The sequence below is a fragment of the Leishmania donovani genome, chromosome 16 (assembly GCF_000227135.1).
Source record: "Leishmania donovani BPK282A1 complete genome, chromosome 16".
NCBI classification, from domain to species: domain Eukaryota; phylum Euglenozoa; class Kinetoplastea; order Trypanosomatida; family Trypanosomatidae; genus Leishmania; species Leishmania donovani.
In genome coordinates this window covers 307,765-324,098 of record NC_018243.1, presented here as the reverse complement: position 1 = coordinate 324,098, position 16,334 = coordinate 307,765, and the positions used below count along the sequence as shown (strand labels likewise).

General features: G+C 59.9%; 5 protein-coding genes and 1 pseudogene across 5 annotated transcripts, besides 1 other annotated feature; all 6 read left to right on the top strand.

Annotated features, from left to right (window-relative positions):
* Window positions 1–281: 281 nt before the first annotated feature.
* LDBPK_160890 (hypothetical protein, conserved) lies at window positions 282–2,270 on the top strand (the record flags this gene model as incomplete). Its single annotated transcript, XM_003859727.1, has 1 exon — window positions 282–2,270. The coding sequence occupies one exon, from the start codon at window positions 282–284 to the stop codon at window positions 2,268–2,270; it is 1,989 nt and encodes a 662-aa protein (XP_003859775.1).
* Window positions 2,271–3,808: 1,538 nt separating this feature from the next.
* On the top strand, window positions 3,809–3,835 carry LDBPK_160880 (annotated as a pseudogene).
* Window positions 3,809–3,835: a sequence feature.
* A 1,995-nt stretch (window positions 3,836–5,830) lies between these two features.
* Window positions 5,831–7,894, top strand: LDBPK_160870 (protein kinase, putative; the record flags this gene model as incomplete). Its single annotated transcript, XM_003859726.1, has 1 exon — window positions 5,831–7,894. The coding sequence occupies one exon, from the start codon at window positions 5,831–5,833 to the stop codon at window positions 7,892–7,894; it is 2,064 nt and encodes a 687-aa protein (XP_003859774.1).
* A 1,343-nt stretch (window positions 7,895–9,237) lies between these two features.
* On the top strand, window positions 9,238–9,924 carry LDBPK_160860 (hypothetical protein, conserved; the record flags this gene model as incomplete). The annotated part of the gene is made up of 1 exon (XM_003859725.1): window positions 9,238–9,924. One exon carries the CDS (start codon window positions 9,238–9,240, stop codon window positions 9,922–9,924), a length of 687 nt encoding a protein of 228 aa, XP_003859773.1.
* A 1,001-nt stretch (window positions 9,925–10,925) lies between these two features.
* On the top strand, window positions 10,926–12,347 carry LDBPK_160850 (metallopeptidase, putative; the record flags this gene model as incomplete). The annotated part of the gene is made up of 1 exon (XM_003859724.1): window positions 10,926–12,347. The coding sequence occupies one exon, from the start codon at window positions 10,926–10,928 to the stop codon at window positions 12,345–12,347; it is 1,422 nt and encodes a 473-aa protein (XP_003859772.1).
* A 986-nt stretch (window positions 12,348–13,333) lies between these two features.
* Window positions 13,334–15,739, top strand: LDBPK_160840 (hypothetical protein, conserved; the record flags this gene model as incomplete). Its single annotated transcript, XM_003859723.1, has 1 exon — window positions 13,334–15,739. One exon carries the CDS (start codon window positions 13,334–13,336, stop codon window positions 15,737–15,739), a length of 2,406 nt encoding a protein of 801 aa, XP_003859771.1.
* Window positions 15,740–16,334: the final 595 nt, after the last annotated feature.

The window sequence follows — 16,334 nt, the reverse complement described above, 5'->3', positions numbered from 1 at the left end:
CCCTCCTCTTTCTCCTCTTCCTCCTCTTCCTTCTTCTCCACCCCCACGCATCCATGCACACAAATCCAATCTCCTCTCTTTTCTCCCTCCATCTCTCTCGCTCTCTCTAACGTCACCACATCATCGCCTCTTCCACCTATCGGTAACGCACCGACGTATCCTCTTCCTTTTTTTCCTAGTCTCCGATTGTGTATGGACATCTCACGTACGCAGTCACCGTCTTTCCCCTCGCTGGTTGTCAGCATCGTATCCCGCCCACACGACCGCCGCCACTCAAAGCAATGAAGATCAAGAAGAAGGATCTGCGCAAGCGCGAGGCGCAGCTGCCGATCAACTACCCAGATCCCGATGTCCTTCCGGACTCACTGCCGGGGGGCGTCATCGACCTCGAGTCGGAGATGGTGCAGGTGGAGATCCTGTGTAAGCGTCTGGCCCACAACGAGGTGGCGGTGCGTGATGCCGTTCTGGCCGAGGTGCCGCACTATCTGGAGCGACTCACCGAGGCCATGGCCGCGATGGAGAAAACTTACGAGGCTGAGATCGCGGAGGTGAGGGCCTACTTCAAGGCGCATCCGAAGACGCCGAACCCGTACCGCTATGAGAACCTTCCACTGGCGCTGCAGCGGTTCCGGGAGAAGGTGGCCGAACAGGAGCGCGAGGACCGCCGGCGCGTGGCCATGCGCGAGTTCCGCCATCGGCAGGCTCAGGAGCGGCGTGACAAGGAGCTCTATGGTCGCTACGACAACCCTGCAGGCGACTTCGCAGCGAACAACGATGACGATGTGGAAGCTGGTCTGAACGTCGGGCCGAAGCCAGTGCATGTTTATCAAGGCGAAAACGTGCACCGCGAGCGCTATCAGACTTGGATGGAGGCGTGGTGTGATGTGGAGCTTGTGTTACTGAAGCTGTGCCGCGGCATCCACTACTGCCTCTGGCACTCCGACAAGCCGCTCGTACAACTCGCCTGCGCGCAGAAGATTGCGGACCTTCTTCATGCCCCGCGGACGACGCGCTGCAAGGTGCTCTTTTATGGGTGTCTCTTCCGCGTGCTGGCGCGCGAGTGGCCCACGATCGACCGGTACCGCATGGACAAGTACCTGGCCCTCGTGCGTCGTATGGTGTTCGCGTACGTGAAGTTTGTGAAGGATGTGCATGGCGGCGATGCATCGGCTCCTTCAGCCGGTGCTTCTCCCCCGAAGCGAGAGAGCGCCGCCGCCGCGGCGCTGCGCTCGCCGACCGAGAGGAGCAAGAAGAGCGCTAAGCGCAGCCGCGACGACAAGGCCGCTGTGGCGGAGCCGGAGGCTGACACCGCCGCTCTTAGCGCGCTGTGGAAGACAGCTGCCGGTGTCTCTCAGGCCGCCTTGCACAAGTACATCGGCACCGTTACGGCAACCGCAAACGTAGTGGGCGAAATCTTCTACATCCTGCAGCGTCAGATCTTCTCGTCCAGCACGAGCGTCGGCCTGACGATGCACATCTGCGATGTGGCGTTTGACGAGCTTGTCAGAGCTGAGCTTGACACCAACCTCTTCCTCGCCCTGTCCGCCGGGATCCCCCTCTACGCCATGAGCCAAGGCAACTACGTGGAGAAGCGAGTGCTGGATAACTTTTTCCCCCCCCTGGCCGGCGGGGTGTACGCGCAGCGGAGGGCAGAGCAGCTAGCGCAGGCGATGGCGGCCAAGGCACCGGCGACGCGGAAGCGCGCTAGCAAGCGAAACGGCAACGGAGACACCACAGCTTCGCTGGAGGCTGTTGAGGCATTGGCCGCGGAGCAGGCGGTCGCTGAGGCTCGCACCGTGATGCAGGAGATCGCGTTTTTCTGCCGAAAGTATGCCGTGGCCCGCGGTGTGGCGCATGAGGTGCGTCCCATGTTCTCCGAGGCAGAGCTCATCATGCGACAGTCGGCGGATCCTGAGTCCTTCCAACCGCTGACGCCGACGGCTCAGCGTCGGCGCATCGAGCGAGAGCTGAAGGAGGTGGACGGCACGCGTGAGAAGGTCCGTAGCGAGCGCCAGGCGATGCGTGAAATGAAGAAGCAGGACCGCCACGCAGCACTCAAAGAGCGGGTCGAGGCACGCGTGGCGGCTGTGGTGGCGGAGAAGGGCGATAAGGCTGCGAGCGTGAGCAAGGCGGTGCTGCGAAAGAAAATCATCGCCGAGGAAATGCGGGCGAAGAGAAAGCCGGTGCACAATACGAAGCGCAAGAAAGCCTATCACCTCACGAAGCAGGATTTGTACGGCGACGCCGACGCGCAGGCTGACGGTGACTAGGTCGCTCGCAGTGTACTGCGTACTTCTCTCTAGTTTCCTCCCTCCGTACTTGGGTCGCGACACACGTGCGTCGAGGCGTAATTGCACGTGACGACGTTATCTGTGGTGGTGATGGTGGCCGTGCTTGAGACTTCCGCGAGTTTTTCGATGAACATGCCTCTGACCCCCCACCCTGAACATGCTCTTCACGATACCGGGTGGGAAGAGGAACGCAAGCGGACGAAGAGAGAGTGACTCCGGCCTTCGCCCTTGACCTTGCTCTTTCCCTCCCGCTCCCTACCTTCTTGGATTCTTCCTCTCTCTTGAAGGACGCGTGTTGCCGGAGTGACGTCTTTCCTTTGTTTCTCCTTTATTTTTTTTTAGTGTGCTTGGGTTCTTCGCTGTTTGGTTAATCGAATAACGCGGATCTAATCGCTCGCCACCGCCACCACGGCAAAATAAGACACGACAACAACAGCGTAAAAAGGGGAGGCGCCCAAATAAAGTTCTCACAGAAGCGGAGGGAGACCGCAGAGCAGATGCAAAGGAGAAGTACTCTGTGCTTTTTTGTTTTGCGGTCATTCTATTTGTGTGCGCGAGCTTTAGGGTCTCCTGCTCCGTGCGTCGTTCGCTTGCCGCATTCTAGCGCTCCTGGGTAGCACGCTAGCTCACCCGCGCGCGAGTGGACACAGCATATGCTTCAGCTCGACACGTGTGTGTGACGGCGCTGAAGAGCACCAGTGGCGCCTCTTCTTCGGCCCGGCGCTTGGGATGACTGCTGACATGGAAGCGTTGCTGCTGGTCACCCGGTCGAGTGCTCGCCACGCCTACGCAGGAGTAGTACACGAATGTGCAGTGGCCACACACGGACACACACACACGCGCGCACGTCTCTGGTTATCTGCTATCATGGCTTCTCTTCACTTTTCTACTTTTCTGCTACTCCCCCCTTTTCTCTTCCTCCGCGCTTCGTGTCGTGCCTCTGCAACGCTTGCTGTCTTTCACACAAGCACACAACTGTTTCGTTATCCTATCACGTGCAAAAGACGAGTGCGAACACCACACACCACGCGCTTCATGGAGGTGTTTGGCATGCTAGTACAGTCACGCACACCCATGCAAGCGCATGTACGCGAGCACTGCAGGGGTGTGCAGCTGCCTTGGATCCCACCAGTAGTGAGCGTGTCGACCCACAGCGTAGAAGACGGGAGCAGCAGCAAAGGCGAGAAAAGACTTAAAGTAGAAGAGCCGCATGGCACACATGCGGTGATGAGGGCGTGCCGTGAAGAGCGAATGCTGCCGACTAACTCTCCTGCTCTCCTTCCTCGGCCAGCGAGTGAGTGTGCATCAGCCCCCCCCCCCCCGCGGAAATAATTAACACAGAGATACACACAAGTCCATCAGTACCCCATCCCATTGGTCCGACTCCGCCGTATCCCTCTCGCATGCGATAGGAAGTATGCTGGACAGGCGTATTGCGTATGCGGCTGTGATCTTGATGGCGCAGAGGGGGCTCCGCTTCCGTTGAGTTACGATGTGCTGGCCCCGGAAAAGCAGCCATGCATGGACTTCTCATGCATGGCTAAGCCTCGCGCGGCCTCATGTCTGCGGAGCTCAAGAAGGGTTACACCGGCTGCCGATCGTACCTGATGAGCGCCGAAGATTTAGGAAAAGGCGGACGCTTTACGCACAGCGAGATTCTCATTGCGAATGATGCAATCATCCAACAAAGGAGGGAAGGGGTGCAGGTGCCGGAGGAGTACGTCCGTAGCCTCGAGGGCCCGGCCCACAGCACCTTCCTCGAAGCGGCTCTCAGCAGATCGGTGGAAGCCGCCCGCGCCCGCTGCCGGGAAACGAAGCGGATGCAGACAGGGGTCTCTGCTGAGCACTCAAAACTTGCCTGAATCGTCAGAAGCGACCCGTTTTGGCCAAGGTCGTACACGATGCAGACCCTCGTCGTCTTCTCGGCGATCTAAGGCGTCGCATTCAATGGGCGCGGCATGACGCCAGCAGAGGCCCGCGACACTTCGTTGGCCTTGAAGAGGGCCTTCGACTGCCTCCTCACTCAGGCGCGGGTCTCGCACAGGCTCACTCTCTGCAGCGCACGCTTCCGGGACGAGCGGACGATGGACCTCGTGGCCCTGATGTGTTTAACCGCGAGGAGGAGCACGAGACGGGGGCGCGGTAGGAAGAGAGCACGCACCCGCAGAGCGGCAGGAACTCGGGGTGACGCTACGGGCACGCGATGGGGGCACGGCCCAGCCGACCGTGTAGGTGCGCTGCTCATGGGAGGCGCCTGTTCTTTTATTTTCTTCTCTGCTGGAGCTGCGGCTTCCCTTCATTTGGATGGCGCCTTTGTCATCGCTGCTGTCCTCACGGGCTATCTTCAAACACTCATACAGCCAACGCGGAGCGACTTCACTCCGTGACTCTCCGTCCATGCGCGAACCACGGCCCGTTGCATAAAATCCGGCGAGAGCCCCACAGACAGGCCGAGCCGTGATCTTGCACACCAAGCGCCAAGGGCCACAACTGGTGGCACGGGGAGGGTGCGATATGTAACTGGAAGGACGAGCGGCTCCGCACTCCCGTCCGTGCACACAGGCACAGGCATATACACGTACCGATGCGCTTGTATGGAGAGACGCGCTCTGCTCCCGCTGGTATGGCCCTCTCTGTGTAAGCGGTACGACCGCACACATGGCAGAGGTCGGACCGACTGGGACGCGTGTGCCGACTCGGCCAATGGCCTCGGGTGTACCTCGCTCTCCCGCCTCTTCTATCTGCACGCCTCTTCACTGTCTTTTTCACACGCTGCCGAAGGAAAGAAGGTATTGATATACACAAACGCAGAAACACACATTTTGTGTACCTGCATACTAAACTCAGAGCTGCGCGCTTTCATTCCGTGCCCTCTGTGACTCTTCCTCTGTGGCGCTTGCGCGCGCACACGACTCTCTTCTTTCCTGTCTACCGGCTCTTTCCTCTCAAGCATTTTTCGCTATGCGATAGCTGCTGTTATCTTTTCTTCACTCTTTCTGGGCGCGCACATCACCACAGGTGCTCCTCGCATCGTGACGAACGGTCTCTACCCCCTTTTTTATCTGTGGATCGTTGGTTGCCTTGCATAATCGGAGGGCGGAGGTGAGGCCACACGAGACGTGCGGCTGTTTCGTTTCCATTTTTTTCTGTTGTTTTTTCTTGCATCCTCTCCGCATCCAGCAGATCTTTGGGTGGCCCTTCGCTGTGTATTTGGGGTTTTCCTTTTTGTTTCGCGGCGGCTGTACAGCCTGTGTCGTCGTCTGCGTGTGCGTGCTTGTGTGTGCGTGTGGGTGTGTGCCATCATCCTCTTTTTCCGCTTCTCTTTTATTCCTTTTTTCGCCTCACCACACCCGTCCTCCTTTGTTTGGTGCTTATCTTTTTTTGTTTTCATTCCCTCCTCCCCCTTTCCCAGTCGGCGTCGTCTCTCTCCCGCCGCTCCTTTTTTTTCGTTGTTGTTGCCCGAAGCAGACACACCCACACCGACACGGAAAAAGGCAGCGAGTTCCGGTCCCTGCTTGCTCCTTCGATACTTGTGGCCTATGTCGTCTTCTGCAGGCGACTACGGTGAGTCCTATCAGCGGTCCGACGAGCGCAACGAGTTGGCGCCGTCTGGGGAGAAGAGCGAAAATGCCGCGTACGGTTGGCCTTCAGAGATGCTGAACGCGTGCACAGACTTTTCAGCGCCACAGAGTTTGTACCAGCTTAACGCGCAGACGCCTCCTCCGTTCGCGCCGTTCGCACCGTCGCCGCTGAGCCGACCCGCTTCACAATCCGCCCCGACGCAGCAGCGTAGTGAGGGCACCCCTTTGCAGGCAGAGACTGCCCGAAAGCACGGCTCATCGTTAAGGGCTCACACCTCCACCTTTCACTCGACCTTGTCCTCCGCCGCGCCGAGTCTCGGTTCAGGTGAGCTCTCATCGTCGCCCTTTCCACACCGGCACTCCGATACTTACGAGAGGCCGCTGCCGCCCGAGGCCCTCGGCGCTCGGCAGCTTGTCGACTATATCTTCACTCCCCACTCCCCTGGGCGTCCCCACAGCTCCCTGTCGCCGCCGTCCGTCGTGCCCCGACCCTCCCCGCGTGAGATCGGCTGGCCGATGCCGTTGCTTGCTGAGCCGGTGAACCCAAGCTCGGGGCGGCGGCTTGTCTTCTTTGGCAAGGGCCAGCAACCCCAGTTTGTATTGGGGGAGAAAAAGAACCGCTTTATTGCGGTGACGTTTAAGCCAATCCTATCCGTCGCAGCTGCGGCCGTCGTTAGCGCCGCACCTGAGCTCGGAGACACTAGCACCACCACTGGCTACGCGTCCTACGGTACGGTACTGGGCTATTCCGACGACAACACGAAGATCGTGTGGCACGACCGGTCGGAGCGGTTTGCCAGCTACGTCTCACTCTCCAGCATTCAGTCCATTCACCGCGCTTCCGCCATGCAGTGCAGGCACTGCGGGTTTGTGCTGCTCAAGCAGGAGCTGCGAGAGCACATGAATACGCACAAGAAAGGCTCCGGCGTCGAGTACGGGGTCTTCACGGACGATGAGTCGCTCGGCATGCTGTGCGGTGATTCGGGGCTCATGCAGAATCTGGCCTCGCCGCGCCGGCTGGGTGAGGGTGCGCAGGGCGTTGTAGACCTGATGGAGGTGGTGCAGCCAACAATGGAGGAGGTCGCGCAGGCTGGCCCATCGAGTGCGGCGTACCGCTTCGTCAGCGAGCATCTCTCTCACGAGAGTCGACTGCAGAAGGTTGTGCTGAAGTCGATGCATTTCGGCAGCGAGGCGAAAGCGCTGGATGAGTACCAGAAGTCCGTTCGCTTCATGACGGTAATGCAGCATCCTCACCTCGTCGAGTACCTAGCCGTGCAACTGAAGCCGGATCGACGCACGGTGTGCATTTGCATGCCCTATTATCAAGAAGGTGACGTGGGGGCAATGATCCGCAGCTTCCGCGGCGGCCACTTTGACGAGAGCTTCGTCTGCTCCGTTGCACTCCAGCTTTCTCTCGCCCTTGCCTTTCTGCACGAGCGCAACCCGCCGATCGTCCACGGTGACCTGAAGGTGGAGAACGCCATGTTTTACAACAACAAACAGCAGATTGTTCTGACGGACTTGGACGCCAGTCGCGAGGTGCTGGGTGGGTACCAAGAAGCGGTGCAGTCGTCCCTGGGCACCACCGCGTACATGGCACCAGAGACGCTGAAGGTAGAGCGGCTCATGCCGTCGTCGGATATGTGGAGCCTGGGTGTCTTTCTTTATGTCCTCACCGTGCTTCCGGACTTTCCGATGATCCTGAATCCCAACACCCAAAACCTCGACCTGCTCAATGCAGACTGCTGGGCCACCGAGGAGGACCTTCGCGCGATGGAGTCCTACTCCAGCGCCCTGAACGACGGCCACTCCAATGCGCCGTCCGTGAACGCCGGCAGCGGCAACTGCGGCATTACCTTGGGGGAATGTGTGCGAGCAAACATCACACGCAAAGGATACTCCCGCGATCTCGCGCAGCTTGTCGTGGACTTACTGTCTTACAACCCACTGAAGCGGCCCACGGCGGAAGTGGTGGGGTGTCGCCTGACGGAGATCATGACGGACTACCTGCTGGAATTTTAGTCTTCAAGCGGCTCGACTGGTACATTTTTGTGCGTACGGTCGGTTGAGTATGAGCACTGAGTGCACGCAGCGCGCGTCACGTTGTGTACTTTACATGGGCGCACTGATGCGCATACTCTCACACACATCCGCAAGTGGTTTTTCTTGTGTGTGTGTGTATTTTGCGCGGGGGTTTCGAGGGCCACGTGTCATTGCCCTCAGGTGTGTACGTGTCGGCCTCTCGGTCAGCTCTTTGGGTCATGGGCCGCCAGAGGTGGCCGGTTTTGCCGTCTTCCTCGTGTTTCTTTTCGTGACGTATGGCGCGGTTTTTCTCTCCATTTGCTCGCACTCTTCTTTCGATGGCCTCACTCTCCCCCCTCCCTGTCGCGCCTTTGCGCACGGTGCGACGGCAGCCTCTCTCACGCCTCGTCTCTTCTATTTTGCTTCCCCCCTCTTCCCGTTCTCCTCCCATTCGATGCGGTCAATGCGGGGAGGGGGTTGGAAGTGCGCGGTGGGGTGGGAGGGGCGGTGTTGTCTCCGCTTTCACCGTGCATTTGCGTTGCATAGCTTTCCCATTCCTTTTTTTCTTTGGTCGTCGTCGTTGTTGGTTTGATCGTATCGCCTCTGTCGGGCGCTGTTTGCGCACTCCTTCCGTTTTTCTCGTGTTGTCCAGTGTTCTCTTGCGCTCTTCACCCCCACCCCCTTCTTGCTGTTTTCCAGCCTTGCACTTGTGGGTACGAGTGAGACACTGGATAAACCCGCACGTACACACATACACACAAGCGCACACACTGCCGCGAGCGCCTTGGGCTCATAGGGGTGCCCATGCGAGGTGTTGAGAAGGTTCGCATGGGCAAACGGCAGCACGGCGATTTTCTCGTTTCGCTCCGCGTTTGAGCTCTTCATGGTGGCCGATCCCCCTCTTGCACGCGGGGCGCGGATGGAGGAGGGGGTGGGTGGTGGGTACGAAAACAGGCGAGCGGCGACGACACTGGTGCGTCTGTGCATAGTGCCGTCGTTGTTGCAGCGCCTGACAGCCACCCCATGGCGAGGTTGAAGGCATGGGATGTGGACGAAGTGGCTGGAACGATGCTGCTGTACAGCAAAGTGCTCGACTACGTCGCTCCAGGCTGTGCGCTGCCTTCCCCTCCCCACGAAGTATCGCTCATCCAACTCTTTTCATTCTGCATTCTTTCTCTTTTTCTCCTCCGCCCTTTGCGGGCCTCCTGCGTGTATGTGTGTGGGCGTGGGCGGTGTTCATATGCTCGCGGCACTTGATGTGAAGCACACCAGAGCGCAGCCGTGGCCGCGCACCTCACCTCATCGCCTCGCCCACGCACACAGCTGTCCAAATACCTCGGACAATGCCTGTGATTAATACGCCGTTTTTTATGGAGCTGCGTCCTGGGGAAGAGCTCAAGCTTGCGCAGGCGCCGTCACCTGCCCTGCCGACGAGCTCTTCCGTGGCTTCTGCGCACACCACGAATGCGTTCGCGAAGAATGAGTTTCATGCCATGGTGAGCGGGGTCGCCTTCGTGGAAGAGGAGAACGTGGATGACAAGGGCGCGGCCACCGCGGCTGCCGCGGCCGCCACGGCGTACAAGCCGCACCACAAGCACAGCGTTATTCGCGTCACCCTGCTTGCACACGTGCAGCCGCCACCGCAGGGTTCTTCGACCGAGCACTTCTTGAAGACGGTGACGCTGGCGAGTTTCAACTTTAGCAGTGACCCCTCCCCCAATGGCGATGCGTCCAACGCTGCATCGTGGGAGCGTCAAGGCAAGGCGAGAGGGTCGGTGTCGTCGCTCCCCTCTACCGTGACGCGAGTGGAGAGCACGGTTCAGTTTCGCTCGCCACTGTTCTTTCACTCGAGCGGGAGCATCCAGTCCTTGTCGGTCGTTGCTGAGGACATGGCCACCACGGCCGGCTCCTCGGGTAGCAGCGGGTCTGTGAAGCGCTACCAAGGCCCACGCCGATTCGGGGTGCGCCTGCACGGTGTCCAGCAGACATTCCTGACAGAGGAGCAAGTGCTGATGCTGGCACAGCAGTAAGCAGCGCGCCTTTGCCGAACAGCTCAGCTGCCTTTCTCTGCGCCTGTGGGCCTCTTCGCACCCACCACAGAGAGATCTCACACATGTGAAACGTGTGTGCTAACACTTGTGTCTGTGAGGGGGGACGGCTGGGGGAGGGCGGTGTGCGGACACAACTGCATCAGGACACACTTGAGGAAGTTTGTATTTTACACACACGCACATATATATATATATATATTGTGAACGCTTAACTCGACACGGCAAAACAAAAGCATAAAGGCGAAGAACACGAGGGAGCCCACACACACAGGGATAACTTGCGCACGCAAGAGACGCCGGAAAACGTGCCCACTGCATCGTCTTGTCCACCTGTAAAGTCAAGAACACGGGAAAGAGTGTCGGGAGGAAGATTCGGTCTCTCTCTGCTTTCAGTAGCGGAGGCGCCTCTCTCAAGCTGCACTGCGAAGGAAGCGGGTGGGCGCATGCTTTGGGAGCTCGCCGCAAGGGCCGCGCAAAGAGGACAGGTGAGGGGCCTAACGCGTTTTTCGTTTTTCTTTTTTCGTCTTGGCCGAGGGCTCGGACGGACAGGTCACGCGAGCACGTGCTCCAATGCCGGCCACCGCCACTGCTCCACCCTTCCTCTTGCTTCCTTACCGTCCCACCTTACTTTCTCCTCGTAGCCGCTCTCCTCCGATGCTTGTGTATGTGCGCGCGTGCGGCAAAAGGGCTGCTCCACTGCCGTTGATCGGCACCGCAGCCTTGCGCGCATCAGCGGTGGCGCCAAGCCCACTTCATGAGGCGGGTGCGCTTGCCGTGCTTTGCCGTTTTTCACCTCCGCCCCCCCCCCTCGTGTCTCGCTAAGGCCTTCTGGAAGTGGTCTCACACGCACGTGGCACACGCTGTACTTTGTCTCGTGCTTTATGTTTTATGTTGTCCCATTCCTACTCCGTCCTCTTCCTTTCCACGCATTCCGCCACAGGCGAGTGCCATTGCCGCTCTCCGCGAGCGCGTACACACTCATGTCGACAAGCGCGGCTAGCCCGGCGCAGCGGTCGCCTGGTCAGAGCCAGTGGAGCCTGAGCACGCCTGTCTCCAGCAGACCACAGCACAAACTGCGCAGCAGCGTCCCTATCGTGTCGGATGCGTATTGGACGCCCGACTTCGCTCACATGGAAACTGCTCGACGACAGAAGCCATGGCGCTTCGACTCGCTCTTCTTCGAGTCTGTCTCGGTGTCGCTGGCGGCCACAGTGAAGATGTTTCTTCACGGCACGCGTGGCTGCCCTGACATGTCACAGGGCCGCTTCAACTGGTTCGAGGTGATGGGGCTCTTAATTGGGCATTTCAGCCACCGCGAGCTCATATTGACCGACAGCTTCAGCTTGCCTGTCGCTGCCTCGGAGGTGGAGTGCAGCATGACGGAAGCCTCACAGATTTACATGGCCAACTACCTTGAATACCACCGCCGCCTCGGCAAGGCAGAACCAGGGTGTCTTGGGTGGTACCACACCCACCCCGGCTACTCCTGCTTTCTCTCCGGCATCGATGTGACGACGCAGCGGGACAGTCAACAGATGCAGGATCCCTGGGTGGCGCTGGTGATCGATCCAGTCAAAACGCTACGGACTGGCCAGTTCTCCATGAAGGCGTTCCGCACGTATCCTGAGGGGGACTTTCAGGGTCAGCGTCCTCGGAGTGCGTCTCACAGCGCTGTTGACGGGGCTCAACCTGCAGCGTCTCCCGCCAGCGCCACCGCCTCTACTATGTCTGACGATTACGGGCTTCCTCCTTCCAACCGCGTGAAGGAGTTTGGCATGCACGCGCACCGATACTACGAGCTGCCCGTACGCATAGTGCAGAGCGCGCGCGATGCGCCACTGTGGGAGCTTCTGCAGCGACACTTCTGGCCTCTCTCGCTCTCCCTCACCTTTCCGTTCGCGCCGTCGACAAGGATCTGCAACTGCTGTTCTGCCGAGCTCGCCAAGGTGGTGTCTGCCCTGGGGGCACGGGCACAGGACTCGTGCACATGTGAGCGGTCTCCTCTGGCATGTGATAGCTTTTCTCGTAGAGGCAGCGTGGGCAGCATGCCGCTGCTTTATCAGTCAAGCAAAGTCGTTGGAAGTGCCCAGGCGTGCAGCGGCGGCGATGGCAGTGCAGACGCCGACGATGCGGCAGAAATGGAGCAACGACTTCTCGCCATTACAGGCGAGGTACTTCGAGTCAGAGCGGAATCCTTCTCGTTGATCGGCGCTTCACACCCTGTGCACGCAGAGCTGCTTGCTGCGATGCGTGCCGTTGCCGCGGCTGCAGGACCTGCAACAACAGACAAGAGACATGGCTGCACATCACTAGGGACCGCTCGCAACGCGCGAAACGAGGCGTCCTTCTCGTCATTGTTCACGTCCAGGCGCGATGACCCAATGGAGGAGGAGGAGGCGTGAAAGGGTGGTGTGTGCTGTCGTGATGGAGCGTTTCACGCGCGGAGAAAATAAGATCGGCATCCCGCTGGCTCGAGTCGGCGCATGCGAGTGTGCGTGCTCTTTGTGGACTGCTTCACTCTCAGCGGCGTTGCTCTCTTCCTTTGCGTCGCTCTCTTTCCCTTAAACGATGACGTCTCTCCTTCAGCCCTCTTGACACCCGCTGCCTCTGTGCTGGCCCATCCCATCCCATCCCACTCTCCGTCTGTTATTTGCATGCTTCGCTTTTCGTTATGCCGCGTGCAACGTTGTTGACATCGACGAGTTCGAAGAGGGGTACACCACAGGAAAGTGAGCTCTCTACATTTCATCCGTCTTTACCATCCTTGCCCGTGAGTGTATCAACAGAAAGGGAGAAGTACAGACAGTGGCAGTCTCACGCACCGCACAGGCTCAGACAGCCATGCGGCACATCCACTGTTTCTCCATGAATCGCTGAGGAGGATGAAAGCTGAGGCGCGACGGCTGCGTGTGAGTACCATCCAGCGCATTCAGTTCCGATGCTTTCTCTTTCTCCCAATTCGTTCGGCGCTCAACATGGTGTTTTGTCCGACAACACACTATTGTCATTCAGCGGCCGCTGTCCTCGCGCTTCTCCGTGTGCAGCCTCCCCACTCCTTCCCCACTCCACATACTTCATCCTCTCTCTTCAGTGCCACCTTTCTGCCTCAATTCGACACCGTCGCTCACCTCCACTCACCTCTCCTCCGACTAGCCTGTCTCTGCCGCAGGTGTGCACACACACACACACACACACACAGAGAGAGACAGACAGACACAGACACCGTTCTACTGATCGTGCTCTGTCGGCGTCTCTCTCGCTCGCTCTGCCTCGCAGAAGCCACGTGCAGGTGCGTGTGGTGGTGTGTCTTCGCGCCGCTTTCCATTTTGTGTGTTTGCCAAACTGGGGTCTTGGCATCGTTGCCGGTGGCTCATCCCACACGCACACCATGAGTGGCGGGAGCACGGCATTGAAACTGCAGCGGTTGCTGGAGGCAGAAGGGGCCTTTATCCACTCCGCGCTGCAGGTCCGTGCGCTGCCGTCGATGGGCGGCGGTATGGGTGTGGTGCTTACAGAGAAGCTTGCAGCCGGTGCCATATTGGCTCACTTTCCTTTTCGATCCATGATCACGGCACGAAAGGCGCGATTCAACTTGGCGATGACGGAGGTCGCGCTTGAGCTGCTCGAGGGTCACGTGGCAGCTGCTTCTACGAACAATGATAGCGAAGGCGATAACGGGACTGCGGGGCCATGCGCTGCTACCGACGTTCTGCGTGTCATTCCGTTCGCCTCGCGTGTCTGGTCCGAATACGAGTTTGAGACGCGCGTGCGCTCGCGGCGCCTGCGCCAGCTCATTGACGCCAAGGTGGAGGAGCTGGCAGAGGCCCTCGACAGTACCGAGACCATTGTGTGCTATGTGTTGCTCATGGCGGCCCTCTACGGCCGTTTGTCTAAGCACGCGCGCCTCCGGAGGAGTGGTGCAGGCGACGGCGCTGCAGATGAGGAAGCTTCCGTCTCAGCTACGGAGGCGTGCTCTTGTGAAGATGAGGCGGGACCGGCACCTACACTGCACTACACGCACGAGAACGCGTGGATGCGGACGTGGATTCACGCACTGCCGGGGCAGTATGACAACCTACTCGAGCTTGTCCCGGTGCCGGAAGACTCGCCGCCATGCTTAGCGCAACACGGCACAGAGCCGGCGTGCGCGGCGCGTGCGCCGAGTGTGTTGCCGGGGAATGCAACGGCGGCGTCATCGCCACCTCCACTTCTTGCTCGTGTCTCTGCATACGCTGAGTCATCTGGTTGGCTCCGCTCGTACGTCTCACTGCGCCGCTTTCAAGCGAGTGTGGCGCGCGAGCAGCAGGCTATTCAGCGGCGGCACGCCAAGTGCTGCGCGGCGCTGCGATGCTTGCAGCGTCTGCCAAGGGGTGTCGAGGTGACAGCGGAGTTGGAGGATGAAGGACATGGCGCAGCGGCGCCTCAAACCGGTGGCGTTGCCAGCTGTGGGTCTTCGCCTTCTTCCAGCCAACAAGACTGTGGCCGCCGTGACCATGGAGCCACGTGCACACTTGGACAGTTTCTGTGGGCATTCAACACGCTGATGAGTCGCGGCTTTTACTTCCCTGAGGAGACATGGGCGGTGATGCCGTTTGTCGACTACTTCAACTACGCCCTGGAGTCGAACGGGACGATGTACCCTCAAGAAGATGACCCCGAAGATCCGGAGTGCTTCACAAATCTGTTGCTGGCGAAGAACGGCTGCAACGGGATCGGCAGCGTTGCGCCGCTCATGGCTGCGGCCGCACCGCGCAAACAACAGCGGCGCACTGCCCTGCGCACCGCGCGGGGCGGCAAGGCCGAGGTGCCGCTCGCTAACTACCAAACATACGAGTTTCAGCTCGTTCGGCCGACGTGCCCACCCAGCGAGCAGGTGATGCTGCACTACGGTGCCTACTCGGATGTGGAGCTGCTCATGTGGTACGGGTTCACCTTGCGACCCTCGCTGCTGCCTGCGCCACAGTTGGCAGCCGCGCCGGAGGGTCGTAAGAAGGGGACCATTCCGGTATTGCCGCCGTCTTTGAGCGACGCCGACGGTTCCTTGATACATGCTGCGCACGGGCTGCGGCTGGCGCTTTCTCAGTTGGCCTCCGCCACAACACGCGTGGCCTACTACCGGCGGTGTGTCGCGCCGTTACGCCGGTGCGACGGCGCCGAGGCGAGCGATGGGGACGAGGCGGCGGCGTGTAAAACTTGGCTCGCCGCACTCCATTGCGCCTATCGCCTGCCACTGTCCCCCATCGCCAACGCGGAGGGTAAGTACCCGGAGGTCACGCCAGGGGTTACGTGGCTCGACGAGCTGCTGAGTGCGTTTGCCCAAACGCCGGCAGTGGCGGCACCCTGCGCGGAGGCAGCGTCCGAGGACGAAGCTGCCTACCGCATCGATGCATGGATGCGACGCTGGGGCAGCGAGCGGTGGCCCGGGTTCGCCGCGTCGGCGTTTCCGAACATCACCAAAGGATGCGCCTTGGGAGTGCTGGGACTGTCTCCGGTCCTTCGTGCTGCAGTTCACAGCAGCTTCTGGACCCCTACTCCAGAGCGAATGTCGCTGAGTGCGGAGGAGCGCCTACTCGTGGTGCGCGGCTTGGCGTGGGCGGAGCTGTACGTGAACATGACAGCTGCGGCGCGCGCAGACGGGCTGACGACATCCTCCGTCCCCGCAAGCACCGCCGCTGCTGAGTTTGCCCGTACGATGTCTGTGGATCAGTGGACACTGCTGCGCTTTCTCGCATTGGAGTGCACCGATGCCGCGCTGGAGGAGTACGTCGAGTACGTCTCGGAGAGCGAGCGGTAGGCAGCGAGGGGGGAGGGTGAGCCTCGTTGATCGATGCTACGTGAGTGTCTCTGCCCGTGTTCACATGCCTCCTACTTTCTATTCTTTTCCTTTCGAGTAAATCAGTGTTCCAGTGAGTCCCAAGCCCCCGCTAAGAGGGATGTGTGTGTGTGTGTGTGTGTGTCGGTATGAACAGTGCCGTGCTCCGCCTTCAGAGAGAGAAGGACCGAAGCACGGCACACGAGATCCTGTGTCCGTCTTTGCACCCCCACTGTACTCGCGTCACGCACCTTTCTCGCCCGTGCGCTGGCTGCACCCAGAATGGCATTTCTTTTCTCCCGGCCACCCCTCTCAGCGCGCGGTATCTCAGGGCCCAGTGCCCCCTCAACTCTGTGTGTGGGAGGAGGCCCAGCAGCAGCCCCCACCCCTATTCCTGCCAAACGCCGAACCACCTCCGGCGGTGACAGGCTCAGGCACCTGCGACATGGCGAGGTCAGAGCGACGTATCGCTACAGATGTCGGCGGTCAGGTCCTGGCCTGCGTGGCGTCGGAGCAGCCTGCGAGACGGCTGTTGGTGGGTAGAGCTTGAGTCGCGAGGGCCGTGCTCCCTGATGAC